An 18,564-nucleotide genomic window follows, 5' to 3' on the forward strand; every position below is an offset into this window, starting at 1 on the left:
CTTCAACTCTTCTGGGAAGACTGTCCACAAGGTTGAGGAGAGTGTTTATAGGAATTTTTGACCATTCTTCCAAAAGCGCATTGGTGAGGTCACACACTGATGTTGGTCGAGAAGGCCTGGCTCTCAGTCTCCGCTCTAATTCATCCCAAAGGTGTTCTATCGGGTTCAGGTCAGGACTCTGTGCAGGCCAGTCAAGTTCATCCACACCAGACTCTGTCATCCATGTCTTTATGGACCTTGCTTTGTGCACCAGTGCACAGTCATGTTGGAAGAGGAAGGGGCCCGCTCCAAACTGTTCCCACAAGGTTGGGAGCATGGAATTGTCCAAAATGTTTTGGTATCCTGAAGCATTCAAAGTTCCTTTCACTGGAACTAAGGGGCCAAGCCCAGCTCCTGAAAAACAACCCCACACCATAATTCCTCCTCCACCAAATTTCACAGTCGGCACAATGCAGTCTGAAATGTACCGTTCTCCTGGCAACCTCCAAACCCAGACTCGTCCATCAGATTGCCAGATGGAAAAGCGTGATTCATCACTCCAGAGAACGCGTCTCCACTGCTCTAGAGGCCAGTGGCGGCGTGCTTTACACCATTGCATCCGACGCTTTGCATTGCACTTGGTGATGTGTGGCTTGGCTGCAGCTGCTCGGCCATGGAAACCCATTCCATGAAGCTCTCTGCGTACTGTACTTGGGCTAATCTGAAGGTCACATGAAGTTTGTAGCTCTGTAGCAACTGACTGTGCAGAAAGTCGGCGACCTTTTTGCACTATGCGCTTCAGCATCCGCTGACCCCTCTCCGTCACTTTAAGTGGCCTACCACTTCGTGGCTGAGTTGCTGTTGTTCCCAAACGCTTCCATTTTGTTATAATAGAGCTGACAGTTGACTGTGGAATATTTAGGAGCGAGGAAATTTCACGACTGGATTTGTTGCACAGGTGGCATCCTATGACAGTTCCACGCTGGAATTCACTGAGCTCCTGAGAGCGGCCCATTCTTTCACAAATGTCTTGTTTCACAGTCTGCATGCCTGAGTGCTTGATTTTATACACCTGTGGCCAGGCCAAGTGATTAGGACACCTGATTCTGATCATTTGAATGGGTGAGCGAATACTTTTGGTAATATAGTGTACATACATACATACATACATACATACATACATACATAAATAAAACAAAGATAGAATGCAGTGAGAGAATTCAGAAACTAAGGTAGCAGAGCAATCACAATTGGCTGTGAACTCAAAAAACTGTTCCAAGATGCAAACAAGAAAAGGTCTGAGGACACTTTCAAGTGAACCCTACAGCCATTTGATCGTAGTGAGTGCACAGTTAGAATCCGATTCAACCCAACTGCAGGAGATGAAACAAATGCACCACATTATTGCATTTATCATTAAGTGGCAGGGACACATTGGCTCATGTTTGTTTGGTGTTTGGCAAAAACACCAAAGCAGGACAACTACTCATGTCACCAAACATTACGGTGACACCAGCTTCATACTGTTTGTGTTCAGTTGATTTCCATGAACTCCATGCAGGCTTGCAAAATGTTTTTGTTCCACTGCTTTACTGTTGACCACTGAATGAAATTCTTTTCTGTGTATGTTTACAGCCCTGCCATTCTCCTATGTCTCTCAATAAATGTTTTCTAGTCTGCTTAAATTTGTACAAAATAAAAAACAAATCAAAAATATCAGTTGTACTCAGATTTGGACCAGATAGACAGAGCCTTCCAACTACTTCATTAGAAGATGTCTACTCTCAACTACTCTCAATGTCAATGTCCCACTGTGCTGTATACAGTATTACTGAGCCAAGGAAGTGGAGAGGTTGGATGAGAATCTGTGGCTGAGATTTTGTGTCCAAAACAGGACAGGGGCAGTGGGCTGAATATGCAACACATGGTTCACTTTGCAGAATATAAAACCCTAAGCATTCTCAATATTCCACTTTTACCTTTATAAGTACCATTCACAGAGATATAAGTATTTGGTTCTTCAATACTTTCATTACAATGGAAGTTATATTTATATTAGATATGCTGGAACCAACTGTCTGGGGTGGTCACCAAATATTTTTATAAAAAATAATATTATAAAAATAATATTTTTATAAACACTGTTACCTGAGATAGCAATGGAGAGCACATCAGAGTCCACTAGACACCAGGGGCCAGATGTATAAATGCTGCCTATGCACAGAAACATGCATACACTATATTCTACACAGAAATCACTACTTAGAAAAAACATGCAGTGAGAATGTGTGCACCTTCCTGCACACCTCACACCAGAGTTTTGGCTGCTGGCTGGTGGAGAAGTGTCAAAAAATAACAAGAAAGTGGGAATGTATGTGACATTATTATTGTAACTTTATTGTTTCTATATACTACGTGTCTTTGATATTCTACTTCAGCCACTCCTCGCCAATTGGAGTAGAGCTCTGCCTGGTCCAACTCCTCCAAAGCTCTCCTGCATCCAGACCAGTCTGCAGGCCCCTGCCTCTCAGCGTTCTTCAATCTCAGATAAACTTCCCAGTGTGCAAGCAAGTAAGTATTCATCCAACCTCTATCAATTTTCTTAAGCTCCTGGCACTTCTTTTAACTTCCTTTTCCAACTGGCACATCCATTCTCAAAATTCTGAATTTTGATGGATGTTAATTTGAGTTGTTGCTCCTCAGGTAACAGTCACTTTATCAGCTGTTACAGTCTCTGTACCATTTCATAGTCAATTCCATATTTTTTTATCCTGTGTTCAGATTTCATATCATTTTCTATTGTGTGTATAGTCCACTTGCCTTTAGCCTTTTATTAATATTCTTGTCCATTTTACCTGTGTATTTTGCCGTTGGTGTAACCTAGCCGTTAAGTGTTTATAATTCACATTAGTTGTTCAAATGGTTACTTTGCATGCAAACTAATCACTTGTAAAGACCTGACTACCTTGCATAACATACATACATGTTATGGCCAAAACACAAGACAAGCAGCGAAACAGAAAGAAAGTGAGCAACGCCAAAGTGAAGGAAGCATGGCTGGTGAGAGCCCTCCAGGCTGGGCGCAAGAACTTCTGAAGCAGTTTGCTGATGTTAAAGAATCATTTGAACAGAAATTTGATGCACTGAACGAAAGCCTGAAAAGTTTGAAAAAGGAATCGCGTGCCTTGATCAACAGAGTGGCAAACGCGGAACAACGAATTAGCAATCTTGAGGATTTCAAAGACGCGCACACCAGAACGACCCGGGAGCTTTCAAAAGAAGTGCAGCAGCTCAAAACCAAAGTTACCTTCCTTGAATCCCAGAGCAGAAGAAATAACCTAGTGTTTGTGGGTTTAAAGGAGGGCCTGCTCGAGACTGCTGACCCTAATGTAGAGATGATGATGATCCTCCGATACATATTGGATCTGGATGAGTCGGCGCAGGTACCAGAGGTGGAGCGGCAGCACAGAGCCCTACGTCCGAAACCAGGACCAGAGGAGCCACCGAGGCCATACATCGTCCGCATGCTGAAGTGGACTGACCGACAGCGCATTCTCAAAGCAGCAAGGGCAAAACCAGGATTGAAGTGGCACGGGAAGCCCTTCCACGTCTTCCAGGATCTCCCCGCACAGATACAACAGCAACGCGCAGCTTACTCAGAGCTGAAAAAAACTCTCCGGGATGCAAACATACGTTTTGGCCTGTTGTATCCATCCAGATTGTTGGTGACGCTGGACGGAGAGAAATACATCTACAAATCTCCTGAAGACGCGTATCGAGACTTATCAAAACGGGTCCCATCAGCTTTTGGCTAGAACAATGTGATTCACAGGTCAGTGGAATAATAATTGGCTACACAATAAGGACCGATGACATTATGACCGGTGGTCATAATGCATTCTTCCTTCTTACGTATGGTCGCTGGACAAATACGAAACAAAATACTTCTGAGTTAATTTTTACTTATTAACATACCAGCAAATATTGGGTTTTTGAGTTTAATAAAAATAACTGAAAGGTCTGGGAATGCTAGAGTGACGCGCCTATCCTTGGATCATGGACAGGGGACTGAGGACTAGTCCCTATATTATGTGTTGTTTATTCCCTTATGGTGATAGTCTATGTTTGTATGTGTTATGTGTTTGTTGTGTTATGGTTAAGCCAGGAAAGCAGAAAAAAATGTTGGAATTGAGTTTAGGAGTCATGTGTAGAATTAATTATGTTTAAAGATGGGTCTGCCTATTATTAGGGTTATATCGTGGAATGTTAATGGCATATCAAACAAAGTGAAACGTTATAAAATACTCTCACATTTGAAATCTATAGGATGTGATATAGCCATGATACAAGAAACTCATTTAAACCAAGATGAATCTTTAAAACTAAAACAGAGGTGGGTAGATCAAGTTTTTTCTGCTTACGGTAACAGTGCCTCAAGAGGTGTTAGTATCTTCATTTCCAAAACCACATCTTTCAAACCATTGGAAGTAATTTCTGACAAGGAAGGGAGGTACGTAATTGTATTAGGGCTTCTTAGTAATGTGAAAATGTTGCTTGCCAATATATATTGTCCTAACACTGGACAAGTAAACTTTCTGACAAAACTGAGTATACTATTATCAAGGTTTTCCGATATTCCCACAATAATTGGTGGAGACTTTAATTTAGTAGCTCAGCCCAGTTTTGATCGGTCTAAGCAACCTCTACCAACAGATGGCGCACTTGCTTCAGCTTTTGATGAATTCCAAACAACAACATGCACAATAGACATTTGGAGATGTATTAATACAAATTTACAAGAATATACTTTTTACTCTAAAGCCCATAACTCATACTCTAGGATTGACTATTTGTTAGTATCTAGCCAGATGGTTGAAAATGTGGTTAATTCTGATATTCATAATATACTGATTTCAGATCATGCTCCCATTTCTGTCAGCTTGTACCCCTCCTTTGAGGGAAATAAAACAAAACAATGGAGACTGAATAATTCATATCTGGGAGATGAGAAATTTGTTCATTCAATAAGGGGAAAAATAAAGGAGTATTTTGCCTTAAATTTGCATTCGGTAAACTCAATCCAAACAATATGGGAGGCATTTAAGGCTACATGCAGGGGATGGTTTATTAGCTATTCAACTGCTAAAAAGAGGGAGAAGAATGAAAGGAAACAATCTTTAAAGGACGAACTTAACAAGCTTGAAAAAGGACACATGAGGGAACCAGATAATTACACATTAAGGGATTCTTTGTTATTATGTAGAGCACAACTGCAAGAAATAATGCATGAAGAAACCGCGTTTGCATTATTTAAACTGAAAAGAAAATATTTTGAGTCAGGTGATAAGGCGGGTAAAATGCTGGCAATGAGGCTTAAGCAAACAGAATCTAAACATTTAATTTCAAAGATATATGACTGTAATGGCCAACCTACACAAGATCAAAAGCAAATGAACCACTGTTTTAAAAATTACTACAAGAAACTATACGAATCTGAAAGTAATCCTAATTTAAATGCTGTTCACAATTTTTTTAGTAGTATATGTTTACCTTCGATTACAGAAGTAGATAAAATTGAACTAGAAGAGTATATAACAGACTTAGAGATTAAAGCAGCTATAAAACATCTTTCTAATGGCAAGACACCCGGGGAAGATGGTTTTAGTATTGAGTTCTATAAAACTTTCCAGGATGAAATAATACCTTTTCTTGTAATGTTATATAACGATGCAATAATGTCTCAATCAATGCCTACCACTATGCGAACGGCTGTAATCACCACGATACCAAAACAGGGCAAAGATCCCACACAAATGAGCAATTACAGACCTCTCAGTTTGCTTAATAATGACTATAAAATATTTGCCAAAATACTTGCATTACGACTGGAAAAAGTGGTTCCCTCATTGGTCCATTTTGATCAAGTAGGTTTTGTAAAAGGCCGCCATGTTTCAAGTAACATGAGAAAGCTATTTCATGTGATCCACAGAGCTGCTTCACTACAGCATCCAGCGATCTTGTTATCGCTGGATGCTGAAAAAGCGTTTGACAGGGTTGAATGGCCATATTTATTTTATACTCTACAAAGATATGGTTTTGGTCCAGTATGCATGCAGTGGATTAGAGCACTTTATTATAAACCACTTGCCCGTGTTAAAACTAATGGAATCATGTCTGAGCCCTTTGAGTTAACTAGATCCACACGGCAAGGATGTCCAGTCTCACCAATAATTTTTGTTTTGGCACTGGAACCCCTGGCATGCTCTATTAGAGCTAACCAACAAATAAGTGGCATTAAAATGTATGGTTATGATTTTAAAATTAATTTATTTGCAGATGATATATTATTAACCCTGTCAAACCCAGAAATTTCAGTGAAACATTTGTTTAAGCTTATAAATGAGTTTGGCAACCTTTCAGGGTATAAAGTAAACTGGAACAAGAGTGAAGCAACTCCCCTCAATTGTATGACATTCCCAGTACATCTTGATGCAACCCAGATAGTCTGGAAGAAGGAGGGCCTAAAATACCTTGGTATCAATATAATCTCCCCAATTGAGAAAATTTTTGAAATAAATGGCCCTAAACTGATTAAAACTATTAAAGAAGATCTTGCAAGATGGGGAACACTTCCGCTATCCTTGTGGGGACGAGCAGAGATCATCAAAATGAATGTCTTTCCTAGACTTTCTTTCATGATGGCATCGATCCCACTGAAATTCCCTGAATCTTGGTTCAAAGAAATCAAAAAGCTTTTTATAATGTTTCTTTGGGGGGACAAAAAACCAAGAATCAGTCTCAGTAAGCTTGTCAGACATAGGAATAAAGGAGGGTTAGGAATACTGGATATATATACATATTATTTGGCTTTTAATGGCAAATACCCCTTACTGTGGGCCTATTATGAACACCATGAGGCTGGCAGCTGGATATGGCTTGAAAACAAAATGATTGATGAGAGCCCAAAACAAACATCTTTGTCTGCTTTATGGTATTGTACAAAATTAAACACAAATTTGAAGAACCCTATTATTAATTTTTCATGTGACATTGTGAAGGTCATACACAAGAAATGTGCAATAAACGGATTACAATTGCCTTCATGCCCATTATGGAGGAATCCATTGCTTACTGCAGGAGGGAAGACTCTTTTAAACAACAAGTGGAATAGTCACAATATTAGGAAACTTGAACAAATTGTAAAGCAGGGGAAAATAATGTCCTTTAATGAAATTAAAGCTAATTATAATCTGAATAAATCATGTTTCCTACAGTATTTACAATTGAAATCTATACTGCAGAAATTTATATCTCAGGGTACCACTATGGCGTCAAATAAAGACTTAGATGATAAATTCCGAGAGATTGTAACAAATAGTGGTACAGTATCCAAACTTTACAAACGTATAACTCTCTTCTCCTGCAGTAACATGGATAAAGTCAAACAACAATGGGAACATGATCTCGGAAAACACCTACCACCTGAACAATGGAACTCTATTATAGGACATACAAATTATTTATCAAAATGTGTCAGATATAAACTTATACAGATGAAGATTTTACACCGAACATATATAACCCCATACAAAACAAATAAAATGAATCCTCAGACATCAGACTTGTGCTGGCACGGCTGTGGAAAAAGAGGATCTCTAATACATATGCTATGGCACTGTCCAGAAATAAGAAAATTTTGGGAAGGAGTCCAAAATACTTTATGCTCAATTATAAATGATGATGTACTAATGTGCCCAGAAGTGTGCTTGTTGGGAGCTAAAATGGATGGTGTAAAATCTGAAGAAATACAACAGCTTTTAACGCTGGCATACCTTTCTGTGAAAAGGATTATCCTCATGAATTGGAAAGTGCGGAAACCTAATTGTTTCTGTTTGAATAACTGGCTGAAAGACTTTATAGAACTAATAATGATGGAACGTGCAGCCTCAGCTTTACAGGAGCTGTATAGACATGATTTTGATGGGCCATGGACACTCATTAAAGAATATATAAATGTGAGAAATTCAACTTAGTTTAATAACATGTTGAGGATATGATATGAATGTGAACCTCGTAGGTAGAAAATCAAAATCCTCTCTAAGGAGTTTTGACACTGATTCCCTGAGTCTATTATGTTTCTTTATGTTAGTAGTTTGCAATCCCTGGTGAAATGTCTTTGTGTTGTGTATTAGTACTGTGTGTTTTTTTTTTTTTTTTTTTTTTTGTTTGTTTGTTTGTTGTTGCTGATGTTGTTTTGTTTTATGTGGCTAAAATTAAAATGTAAATAAAAAAAAAAAAAAAAAAAAAAAAAAAAAAACATGTTATGGCCAAAACAGTAATCAGTGTAATATCCGCAATCTTCAGCTATCTTTCTTGACTGGAAAACAGTAATTTAGTCTTTTCCCCATTGTTAAATACACTTTCTCAGAACAATAATCTCACTGGAAGAGCATTTACAGTATATATGCAGTACAGTATGCAGTATATAATAGTTATAACACACAAATTCTGTTTGAGCTTTAATTCCTTACAATATTTAATTACGTGATGTAAAACAAAGCCCTCAAAGTTTGTAGACTTGACGTAACTCTCCCTGTGTGTTTCTGGCCTTAAAGTGCCAAGACGACACCCCACAACCGAACGTCTGCAGGCCTTATTGACTATCTGACCGTCATAGCATGAGCACAGCGGCTGTACTCATACTACAATAAGCCATGTTATGCCTGCAGCGCTGATAATCAGCTACAATAGGCTCCTCGCTTTCCCTCAGGATACTGTTTTCAGAAGTCTAACTCAAACTCACAGAAGTTGTTTTCTTGTCTTCTCTCATGTCCCATGTGAAAGATAGCAGATGAGAAAGGAGAGAGAGACAGAGACAGAAAGGGAGGGACAGACAGAAACAAAGTAAGAGACTGAGAGTTGGTTGACAAAAGGAAAACTTCAGAGCATCTCCTCTCAAAGCCTGACCTTTCTGCATCGTTTTTACCCGTTTTCTCTGCTGTGCTGTGATGCCCATGTAGCGTTAAGGCTGAATTATGCTTCAGCGTTGGAAGAGCGTACGGGGGTTGTGCGAAGCACGCATTTCCTACGCAGCGCATGTGTGTCCAACATACCTCTGCAAACACACAGAGCAATTCTCCTCCCACCAACGTAGACCCTGTGACGTATGGTCGCTGCTCTTCTGTGGCGAGTGGACGAGTCGTATAGGTGCGGGCACTCTCCAAAGTTTTCAAACACAACCGACGAGTTGAGACACAACAGTTTAAAAAAAAAAAAAACGGCGCTGACGGCACAACAACAGGAATGTGATGCCGGTTGCAACGAAATGCCGGAAACAGTGTACTTCGGCGGACCAATCACAGCTCTTGTGGGGCTGCGGAGGGTCCGCGTAGTTACAATTTTTGGGAGGCGCGCGGCAAGGCTCTGCGGCGGTCGCACAACCCCCGTAAGCTCCGCACAACCTCCGTACGCTCTTCCTACGCGGAAGCATAATTCAGCCTTTAGACTCTGCCAGCACATGTACATATTCCCACAACCACTGCACAAAACTGCCTTTAAATCCGTAACACCTGACCACCTATATAAAATGTAAAAATTGAACTGTACTTTTTTTTATACTGTACTTTTCATTTCATATAGACTTACAAAATGAATCTAAATATGAATGGTTTCCAGTGGTTATGTTAATGTTATTAAATTACTTTTTATGTATTATTTTGGTGCTATTCAATCATTTAGTGTAATAATGGAAAGTATACCTAACAGCATCAGGAGTGAATTACAGCCACAACGCCTCTGTGTTGGTCATGCATATGCTAATTTCATTTTTTGTGCACTTAATAATGACTAGATGGCAAGTCCAGCATATTAGAAGTAGCACCCGATTCGCTAACACTTCACAGTGTTGAGTTTTGAAAAGTGGCAATAAGTCAAAAGACTGTGCAGTCTAATCAGTTTGACTATTCACAATGACTGCTATCACTGCTGCCAGATGCAGGCATTGTTGCTGAAAAAATAAGGGAGGGAAGGGAGATGGTGGTGAATCTAAGAATATCGCTTCTGCAGCTTAAGTAACTGAAACTATTCAGAGGTACTGGCTGAATAGTCATTCATTCACCGCATTGTTGGATGAGATTAAACCGTGCCAAACCCAGGGACAGCATGCACAGGGCAGCAGCATCTGGTGATCAAATAAAATGATTTGGGTTTGCAGGCAGGGCTCCAGACTAACTTTTTTCACCAGTGTCCCGGTACCATCCCAAAAAGACAATTTGAACTCACAGCACTACAGACACTTAATAATCTTGACATTTGTAGTGTTAATTATGTACTTTAAGCTATTAGTTAGAATTAGTGTTAAAAAGTTAAACAGGTTATAATTCTCTCTCTAGTAGGTATTTTATATCACTATAAAAACAAATTTCTCCTTCAAACAACTGTATTTATTTTAGTTTTTCACCAAAAGTTAAATTTTACAAGATATACATTTAAACATATCATGATAATATAATATCTATCCCCGATACTCATTTTTACTGAATAGAGCTTGAATGCATCATAATGTAATTCAATGCAACCTCTAACGAAAACTGCTTGAGAGATTCAGGTTTCAGGAAATTGTGACCCAGTTCCAGCTTGGACCCTGTTATGATCCTCATCCCTGTTCTGTCCTGACTTGTAGGCTGACTCAGGTAAGAAGCAGTTCCCTGGTGTTGGTGGTCAGTTTGTGTGTCATCTGTGACAGTGCCTCCGTTTACACTTGTTACATAGCTCAGCATGTTCCGCTTGTTTGTTGGGGGAATGGTCGATACTACAGGGACATTTCAGAATATTTTCCATGTGTCTCACACTTCAGAAAACTACGGGGACAGCCAGTAATTACTAACAGAAACAACAAGAGATGCTCAGTTATAGTCAGGGCCCAATGGTGTAAAAACTGTCTGTAGTCGCTTTAGGTGTGCGGTCTATCAATTTTGTCATTTTCTAAGTGACAGGAAAATAATAGTGAAAAAATCCACTTTTGTCCCAAGTCATACTATGGGAGATGTTTGACCATCCATTTTTTTGTACCCGGGATGCTGTTAGTGTTGAGTCCGTTTGCAGAACTTTTAGACCCATCTTGACTTGTATACATTTCTCAAGACCTATATTACTTGGAGAACACACCAGCTTGGGGAAAGCTAAAATGATAAAAATTACACTATAACAAAAAAATACACTAACCTGCTTTAAAATGGTGAGTTCTCCATTTAATTTTTTATTTATATTTTGATTCTTGATCACAATTTTGGGGATGTGATCATCAACATACAAAAGCAGGATCAAAGCTGGACAAAGTAATCTCCCATTTGAAATAACATGCCCTTTCAGATGGAAAATAGAGCCAGTTGTGTTTTGGCACATTCTGCTTTGCAGGGCATGCCTGCCTGCCACCTAATATTACATTCTGTCCTTGTACCAAGGCTTTAACAATCAGTTTGAGTTGCGGTGGGGCTAACCTTCAGGTTACATTTGAAACTCAACTCCAGCATGCCCTCCCTCTGACCCTCTCCACAGTGCTTCTCTTGATCCGATGTCTGAATGATTTAGACGAAGCTGTCTCACTTCAACTCCATCCACTGATGTGACACTGAATATAGTTGAACCGAGATAGCGGGGCAACATGATATGACTGATCAAACAAAGTATGGCAGAGCCCAGGTTTTTATGTGTGTGTGTGTGTGTGTGTGTTATGCATGTTACAGAGGGAAATGGAGAAAGCAGAGTGCAATAAGGATGTGTGTGTGTGTGTGTGTGTGTGTGTGTGTGTGTGTGTGTGTGTGTGTGTGTGTGTGCGTGTGTGTGTGTAACAATGAAACTGACAGCCTGACAGAAGAGGAACAAGGGTCGACAGTAAAACCTGGAACATGTCAAACAGCAGCTCATCACTAAGTCTCAGCCACTACATGCATACAACGAATGTGCAGGGATTCATCTACATTCTTACACAAGTTCACACACAAACATAGTTAACTACAAGAATATAACTTTTGAATTAATGTCACATTCACTTCTACTGGGAAAGAAGGCAGATGTCAGAAAGATTTTCATCAAGATGACCTGCAAATGTTTATGTCGGTTGTAAAGGAAAGTAAGTGAACAGAAAAGTAAAGTAAGGGCATCCCAGAAGTTCACTGGATAAGAGTGTGTTCTCTCTCCACTGTGACTGTCAAATAAAGCAAAATAGCAAAAAAAAAAAAATAAATAAATAAAAAAATGGCACTTTGTGTAAAGGTGGCTAACAGGCAGCCAATCAGGAACCTGTTTGATACAGAGACATTTTTCTGCTTTGATATGGTTGATTTACATTCATGGCGGAATGCTGGCATGGTGGCCAGCAGGGGAACAGTTTGAGAGCTGGCAAAGACCAAAGACTGTGCAAAACCAAGGAAGGCCAATGTTTTTGCCTCAAAAAATTACCAACCAGTGTGGCCGGCAACCTCTGCCCTTTCTGCCCCTTTTTCCTTCTCTTCTCCTTGCCAGTATTACACAGTTTGGAAAGTGTTTCCTAGTCCCGATTCCCTCCTCATACTTATACCTATTCTCTTCTTTCCCGCTATCTTCAGCCCTGTTTCCTGTGTCACCCCTTCCACACACACGCACACACGCACGCACGCACGCACGCACGCACGCACGCACGCACGCACGCACGCACGCACGCACGCACGCACGCACGCACGCACGCACGCACGCACGCACGCACGCACGCACGCACGCACGCACGCACGCACGCACGCACACACGCACACCTCCTGTCTAGTGCTGTGTCTTTGGTAGAACAGATGGGCAGTGTTGACAGGAAAGCTGATAATGTAGTCCAATGTTTCCTCTATGCTAATAACAGGGCAGCCGATAACTGTGTGCGTGTGTGTGTGTGTGTGTGTGTGTGTGTGTGTGTGTGTGTACATGTGTGTAGGTGTGTGTGTTAAGTGTGTTTACTAGATAGCCCAGAGGACAGACGTTATCAGCAGTAACAGCCACCGTGACTCTGGAACTGTCTGAAATCTGCCCTTCCATTATACAGCAATTCAGACAACACACACACACACACACACACACACACACACCACAGAAATCACATTTACCATTTACTGCCTCATCAATGCAATGATTGCTGTGCTGGTCAATATTTGACAGTTCATTACTATGTTGGTTCTGGCATTTGTGTGTGTATGTGCATGTTAGGGCTGCACAATCAATTGGGGAAAAAATTGAATGTCCAATATTGACTACTAGAACTTCCAAATTGCAAGAGTCTGGGATTTTTTTTTTAATAAGAGGAAAAAGGTTTCCAGAAAGCTCCCTTTACAGGTATTCTGGTGCTGTGCAGGATCTCAAAAAAAAAAAAAAACATCAAGGTGTGCATCAGAGAAAAACACTACACATAACCATTGCGCAAAGTCAAAATTACCATCTCGTATTGAGACAACATTATGTAGAAAAAAAAGGCACCCACATCGCTATTTATATCAGTCACAATAAAGTGTGTGTGTGTGTGTGTGTTTACCTTGAACAACGAGCGGCAGACATAGTCATACACCATATTCTTCAAGTTGGCCTCCAAAGCAGCAATCCTGGCCTCAGTATTCTCAGCTTCCTGAAGTACACCCACACCCACACAAACACGAATGCACAGACACAGAAAGTGAGAGGGACAAAAATAAAAACAGCCACAGAAGAGGGTGGTTAGACCGAGGGAGATGGTGTCAGATCAAGATACAGGTTGTCTCTAAAGTGTTTTAACGGTGGCTGTAAGGCTTGATGGAAGAAGTGAGTGAGAAGTGAGACAGAAACATTTATTGAAGCTACAATTTGACAGCCAAACTGGACTGCTGGTCCATTTCTGGTACATCCCTACAAGTCAAGTGTGCTCATAAACTGAATTAAAGTAACAAATTCGTTCCATGTGGATGCAGAAAGCTGTGTTAAATTCTAGCTGCATATGTGCTAGCCGAGGTGATGGTGGCAAATGAGAAAAGTTGATGGTGACGTTTTCATTTAAAACTCTCACACGTCCCTCTCTCTCTCTAACTCATCCTTTGTCGTTCTGAACACATCACAGCAGGCTAAACTGACCTGACAGTCCGAGGCTCATTCAACAGCAAAGACAGACAAGGCTAATCCTACCACCCCCGGTACAAAAACACTTTTTTCTCTCTCTCTCTGTGCATGCATGGAGGCACGTGTGCACACGCGCGTGCACGCATGCGCACACGCACCAACACACACACACACACACACACACACACACACACACACACACACACACACACAAACATTCAGAAAACACCAACAGAGTGTTTGAAGTCAGCATTCCCCTTGAAGTATCATCTAGGCTGGGCGGAGCAGCAGTGAAATATGTCAGAGTGTGTGTGTGTGTGTGTGTGTGTGTGTGTGTGTGTGTGAGAGAGAGAGAGAGAGAGAGAGAGAGAGAGAGAGAGAGAGAGGAATAGAGACATCATTGGGACGAAACAGAGGGCTTTAGAGTGTGTGTCACTACTATTATGATACTGCTGAAATAAAGGAAATAAAGAGAGAGAAAAGAGAAAGAGGGAAGAGGGAAGAGAGAAAAGGAGACAGAAACAAATACGGAAATAAAGAATAATAAAATAATCAGAGCAAAAGGGTTTGGAGAGAGAAAGTGAGAGAGCGAGACAGAGAGAGAGAGAGAGAGAGAGAGAGAGAGAGTGAGAGTTATAGAGGGAAAAAGTGAGAAAAGAATTCCTGAAGGACTTCTCCCTCTCTCTCTGTCTCCTATTCCCAGTTCAGGCTGGCTGTCCTTCTGTTTCGCCTGCCTCTCTCTCTCTGTTGCCTTCAGGCTTGCTAAAGCCCTTTGGGGATGTTTTCAAACTGCCCCCAATGTGTTCTCCCACAACCATGTGTGTGGGCACATTTGCGTAAGCATGTATTTGCATGTGAACATTCCCTTGTATGTGTGGTTGCGTTTCTATATGCATGTGGATGATCGGTGTGGAAAGCATGGGTACACATTAGCACTTTGTGAACTTAGCTTATTTAATTCACCATACAACCAAATGTGTGAGTGTGTGTGTGTGTGTGTGTGTGTGTGTGTGTGCGTGATATGAGACTATCAGACATGATTCAAAGGCAAAGCTGTAATGATCAATGCAATATTCTGTCTGCTCTTACTGCACACACATTACACACATTACACACATTACACACACAAACACACACACACACACACACACACACACACACACACACAGCGGTGACCAGCTGCTGCCTGCCGACATTCTTGGATGGCAGCACTGGCTCAAACAACCCACACAGGATTTGGGGAATTAGTGCTCAATCTCTCAACCCAGTGATTGTGATTGTGACTGTGTTTGTGTGTGTGTGTATGTGTGTGTTCTTTTTGTATTATATGCCACAAAATAGCTGTAGATGAATGCACATTCATGGGAATGTCAGTGTGTGTACCAACAAGAATATTCTCTATGCTAACATGTGTGTCTGTCAGTGTGCTTGAATACAAACATACAACATGAACGCATGCACGTATGGTGGGGGTATTTGCTTCTGTGTGCACATGCATGTTTGTGAAAGTGTGGTAGTTAGTAGTCTAGGTCTAAGGCTCAGATGGAAAACAGCAGTGTGACAGACAGCCCATTGTGCTGTCTAGCTGCAGCAGTCAAACTGAACTAAACTGAGCTCAAACAAAACTAAAATAAACTGCAATGAACCAAACTGACTTCAACTAACATGAAATGAGCTAAAATAAACTAACATAATTAAACTGCGCTAAAGCCAAACTGAGTTAAAACTAAATATACTGTTCTGGTTTGTGAAAGCCTCACTAAACCTATTCTATTCTATTCTATTCTGTTTCATGTACTGTATTGTTTGCTGGAGAGGAGCAAATTCTTGCACTATGAAGGATGTGACAAAGACAACAGAAAAAGAAAAACAGGGAAAATGCTCAGCTTAAGTCTGATTACAACCTTAATGGCTTGGTTGCACACTCATTAATGCCCAGTGGGTGATGTGTTCAAATTCAACCAGAGCATGTTGTGGGATGATAAACTGCTTCCTGCCACAATCGCCTTAAATTCTGTACTTAACAAGGGAGATGCTTGGAGAAAAAAAGAATGTTTTGGAAAAGAAGACAATATTATCCTTTTTTACCCTATCTCATATCACCTCCTGCTACAGTCGTCCACATGTTGTTGGAGTGGCATAAATGGAATAGAGGCAGTCATTCAGCATTTTGTGCATCTGTCATGTTTATGTCCAGCAATGGCTATGTTCACTCATTTTTTTTTTGCAAACTACTGTGCTGAGCCCAGGTTTGTGATGTTTCCAAAGTTTTACCACATCACAGTCGCCATAGCATTGTGATCTTTACTGCAGTACGTCAGTCAGGCTGAGACACTCCTTTATACACATGGAAAAATTCATTTTATACAAATTATGCCTGTTCTTCACTGAGTAGTACCTAATTAGTGAAGGCAAATAAAAGTTGTGTTTGAGTGAAAATTGTATTATAAATTGTGACATTTTAACTACAACTTTCTACAACTCCATTAGTCCTCTTTTCAAATGCAAATGAATTCACAGGAGGTAACAGGATAAGAGGACTGGATTCATCACTAATTTGTTTACATGAGCTGCTGTGATACAGAGATGTATATTGCCATCTTTAGATCTATTTTTTCATGATCTACAGACAGCACATTTTATGATAAAACCACATTATTGCATAAAGCAGTGCCTCTGTATGAATGATGTATGTGCTATGAGCTATGGTTGCTAACAGTTCAGTTGCTAACATGGAATACAGAGCCAAATCATTGACTGAGGTCATATGGCGTCATTCATTAATATGTGCCTAAAAATCGAATTAATTCATCTGTGCACCAACTAAGTGTGCACGCAAAATTATGACTGAATTCATAAAATGTGCATACCAGCCAATTTTGTTCTTACACCAATGCATATTAGTGAATCAGGATCATTGTAAATTGACAGGTGCATGCCTGCAATTAACATACAACCACGCCCCATTTCTCTGTTTAAAGAAAGCTGTTTTGCAAAGAGGTGTTGAGTCCAGCAGAGGAGTCAAGTCATCAGGAAAAAAAAAAAAAAAAAACCTGGCTACTAAAGATAAAAAATAAATTAATGCTGAAATCTAAACAATACTTTCAGATGAAGGAAGGTAATGTGAATGAAGCCCACACTCATTTATGGTCTCTATGGTGCCTTGTGGTGTGACTTGATTAAATAAACAGGCAGTAATACAGGTTCACATTTGGAGGATATTTAGGTAACGAGGACATACAGCTGAAAAAGCTGTATGTATCTTTTAACTCAGGAGTGAGGTAAAATATGATCGCCTCCTCTAGCTTAAGTGCAAGTAAATGTGTGATATCAAATCGTGTTCTCCTTTATACCAACAGTGACAAATTATCACAGATGGCCATTGGAAGAATCCTATACCCGTGCACATACATACAACTGAGAAATATATATCCCTGAGTGTGTATGTAACAGTGGTTTATTTTTCTGGTTCCAAGGCTGTCTGTTTTGATTGAAACTGGGGCACTTAAACAATTCTTATTTAGAGTACTCTCTCCTAATAACAATGGATGAAATCACTGCTGTAGCCCACCAGTGCTGAGTGCATATGAGAAAGAGAGTGGTGTGGCATTCAGTCACCTTCTTGGCCTGAAGAGCCCTCTGGAAGAGGCGCAGAAAAGCAGCAAGGCTGAAGCGGTACATGTTGTTGATCTTTGATAGGTCTGTGATGACAAAATACATCTTACTGGCACTCTCTGCAAGTGGTAGGTAGGCATCTCGCTCCTGGAAAGAAAAAGGGAGGGGAGGTGGAGAGAGGAAGAGGCAGGAAGAAGGACAAAAAGAGAGAGGGTGAAAGAGAGCAAAAGACAAAAAGAAAAGTGAAAAAAGGAGAAGTTTAAGAGAGTGATACAGAACAGACAACAGATGGATGGAAGAGGAAAGGGATAAGGATAGATATGAGAATACAGATGCAGAAGGAAAAGCAGGATAAGGAACATGTAGATTAATCAGGATGACGGGAGAGAGAAAGTAAGCAGTGGGGTGCAATAAGATAGGGAATTTAAGAGCAAAAACACAGGAAAGCGTATAAGAAAGACAGGAATAGGACAACAGCAATAAAGGAAAGGAGAGAGAAAGAAGGATGAAAACAGTCAGTTTTGATGTAACACTGCCCCCTAGAGGAAAATGATGTCATGTATCTACTAGGGATCCCTAATTGTGCATTGATGTAAGTGTATTCCCGTTTGCTTGTGCGTATCTGTGGTGTTGCTCAGAAGGCAAATCTGTTTTAACCTACAGTGTGCTGGCTCTATAAATTTGCTCGTTCAGAGATTAACTTTTGGTTCAACCAGCTCCTCTTGTCTCTGGATAAACAAATGTTGGTATCTAGTAACGGTGGGTGTCAGTGCCTGTGACTATGTGCCTATAGATGCCTGCATGTGATATTTGTACATGCAACTTGGGTTTGTGTGGCTATTGGTGTAAGGCATACATCCATATTTGTTT

General features: G+C 40.4%; 1 protein-coding gene across 1 annotated transcript in view; it reads right to left on the reverse strand.

Annotated features, from left to right (window-relative positions):
• dync2h1 (dynein cytoplasmic 2 heavy chain 1) overlaps positions 1 to 18,564 on the reverse strand; it is a 208,879-nt gene that overhangs the window by 94,351 nt on the left and 95,964 nt on the right. Inside the window, exons 74-75 of the mRNA XM_030066488.1 lie at positions 17,698 to 17,841; positions 13,526 to 13,615 (exon numbers count right to left, since the gene is read on the reverse strand). Coding sequence (XP_029922348.1) covers positions 13,526 to 13,615; positions 17,698 to 17,841 — 234 coding nt within the window. The remainder of the gene's footprint in view (positions 1 to 13,525; positions 13,616 to 17,697; positions 17,842 to 18,564) is intronic.

The sequence above is a fragment of the Myripristis murdjan genome, chromosome 13 (genome assembly GCF_902150065.1).
Source record: "Myripristis murdjan chromosome 13, fMyrMur1.1, whole genome shotgun sequence".
In the NCBI taxonomy this organism is placed as follows: Eukaryota; Metazoa; Chordata; class Actinopteri; order Holocentriformes; family Holocentridae; genus Myripristis; species Myripristis murdjan.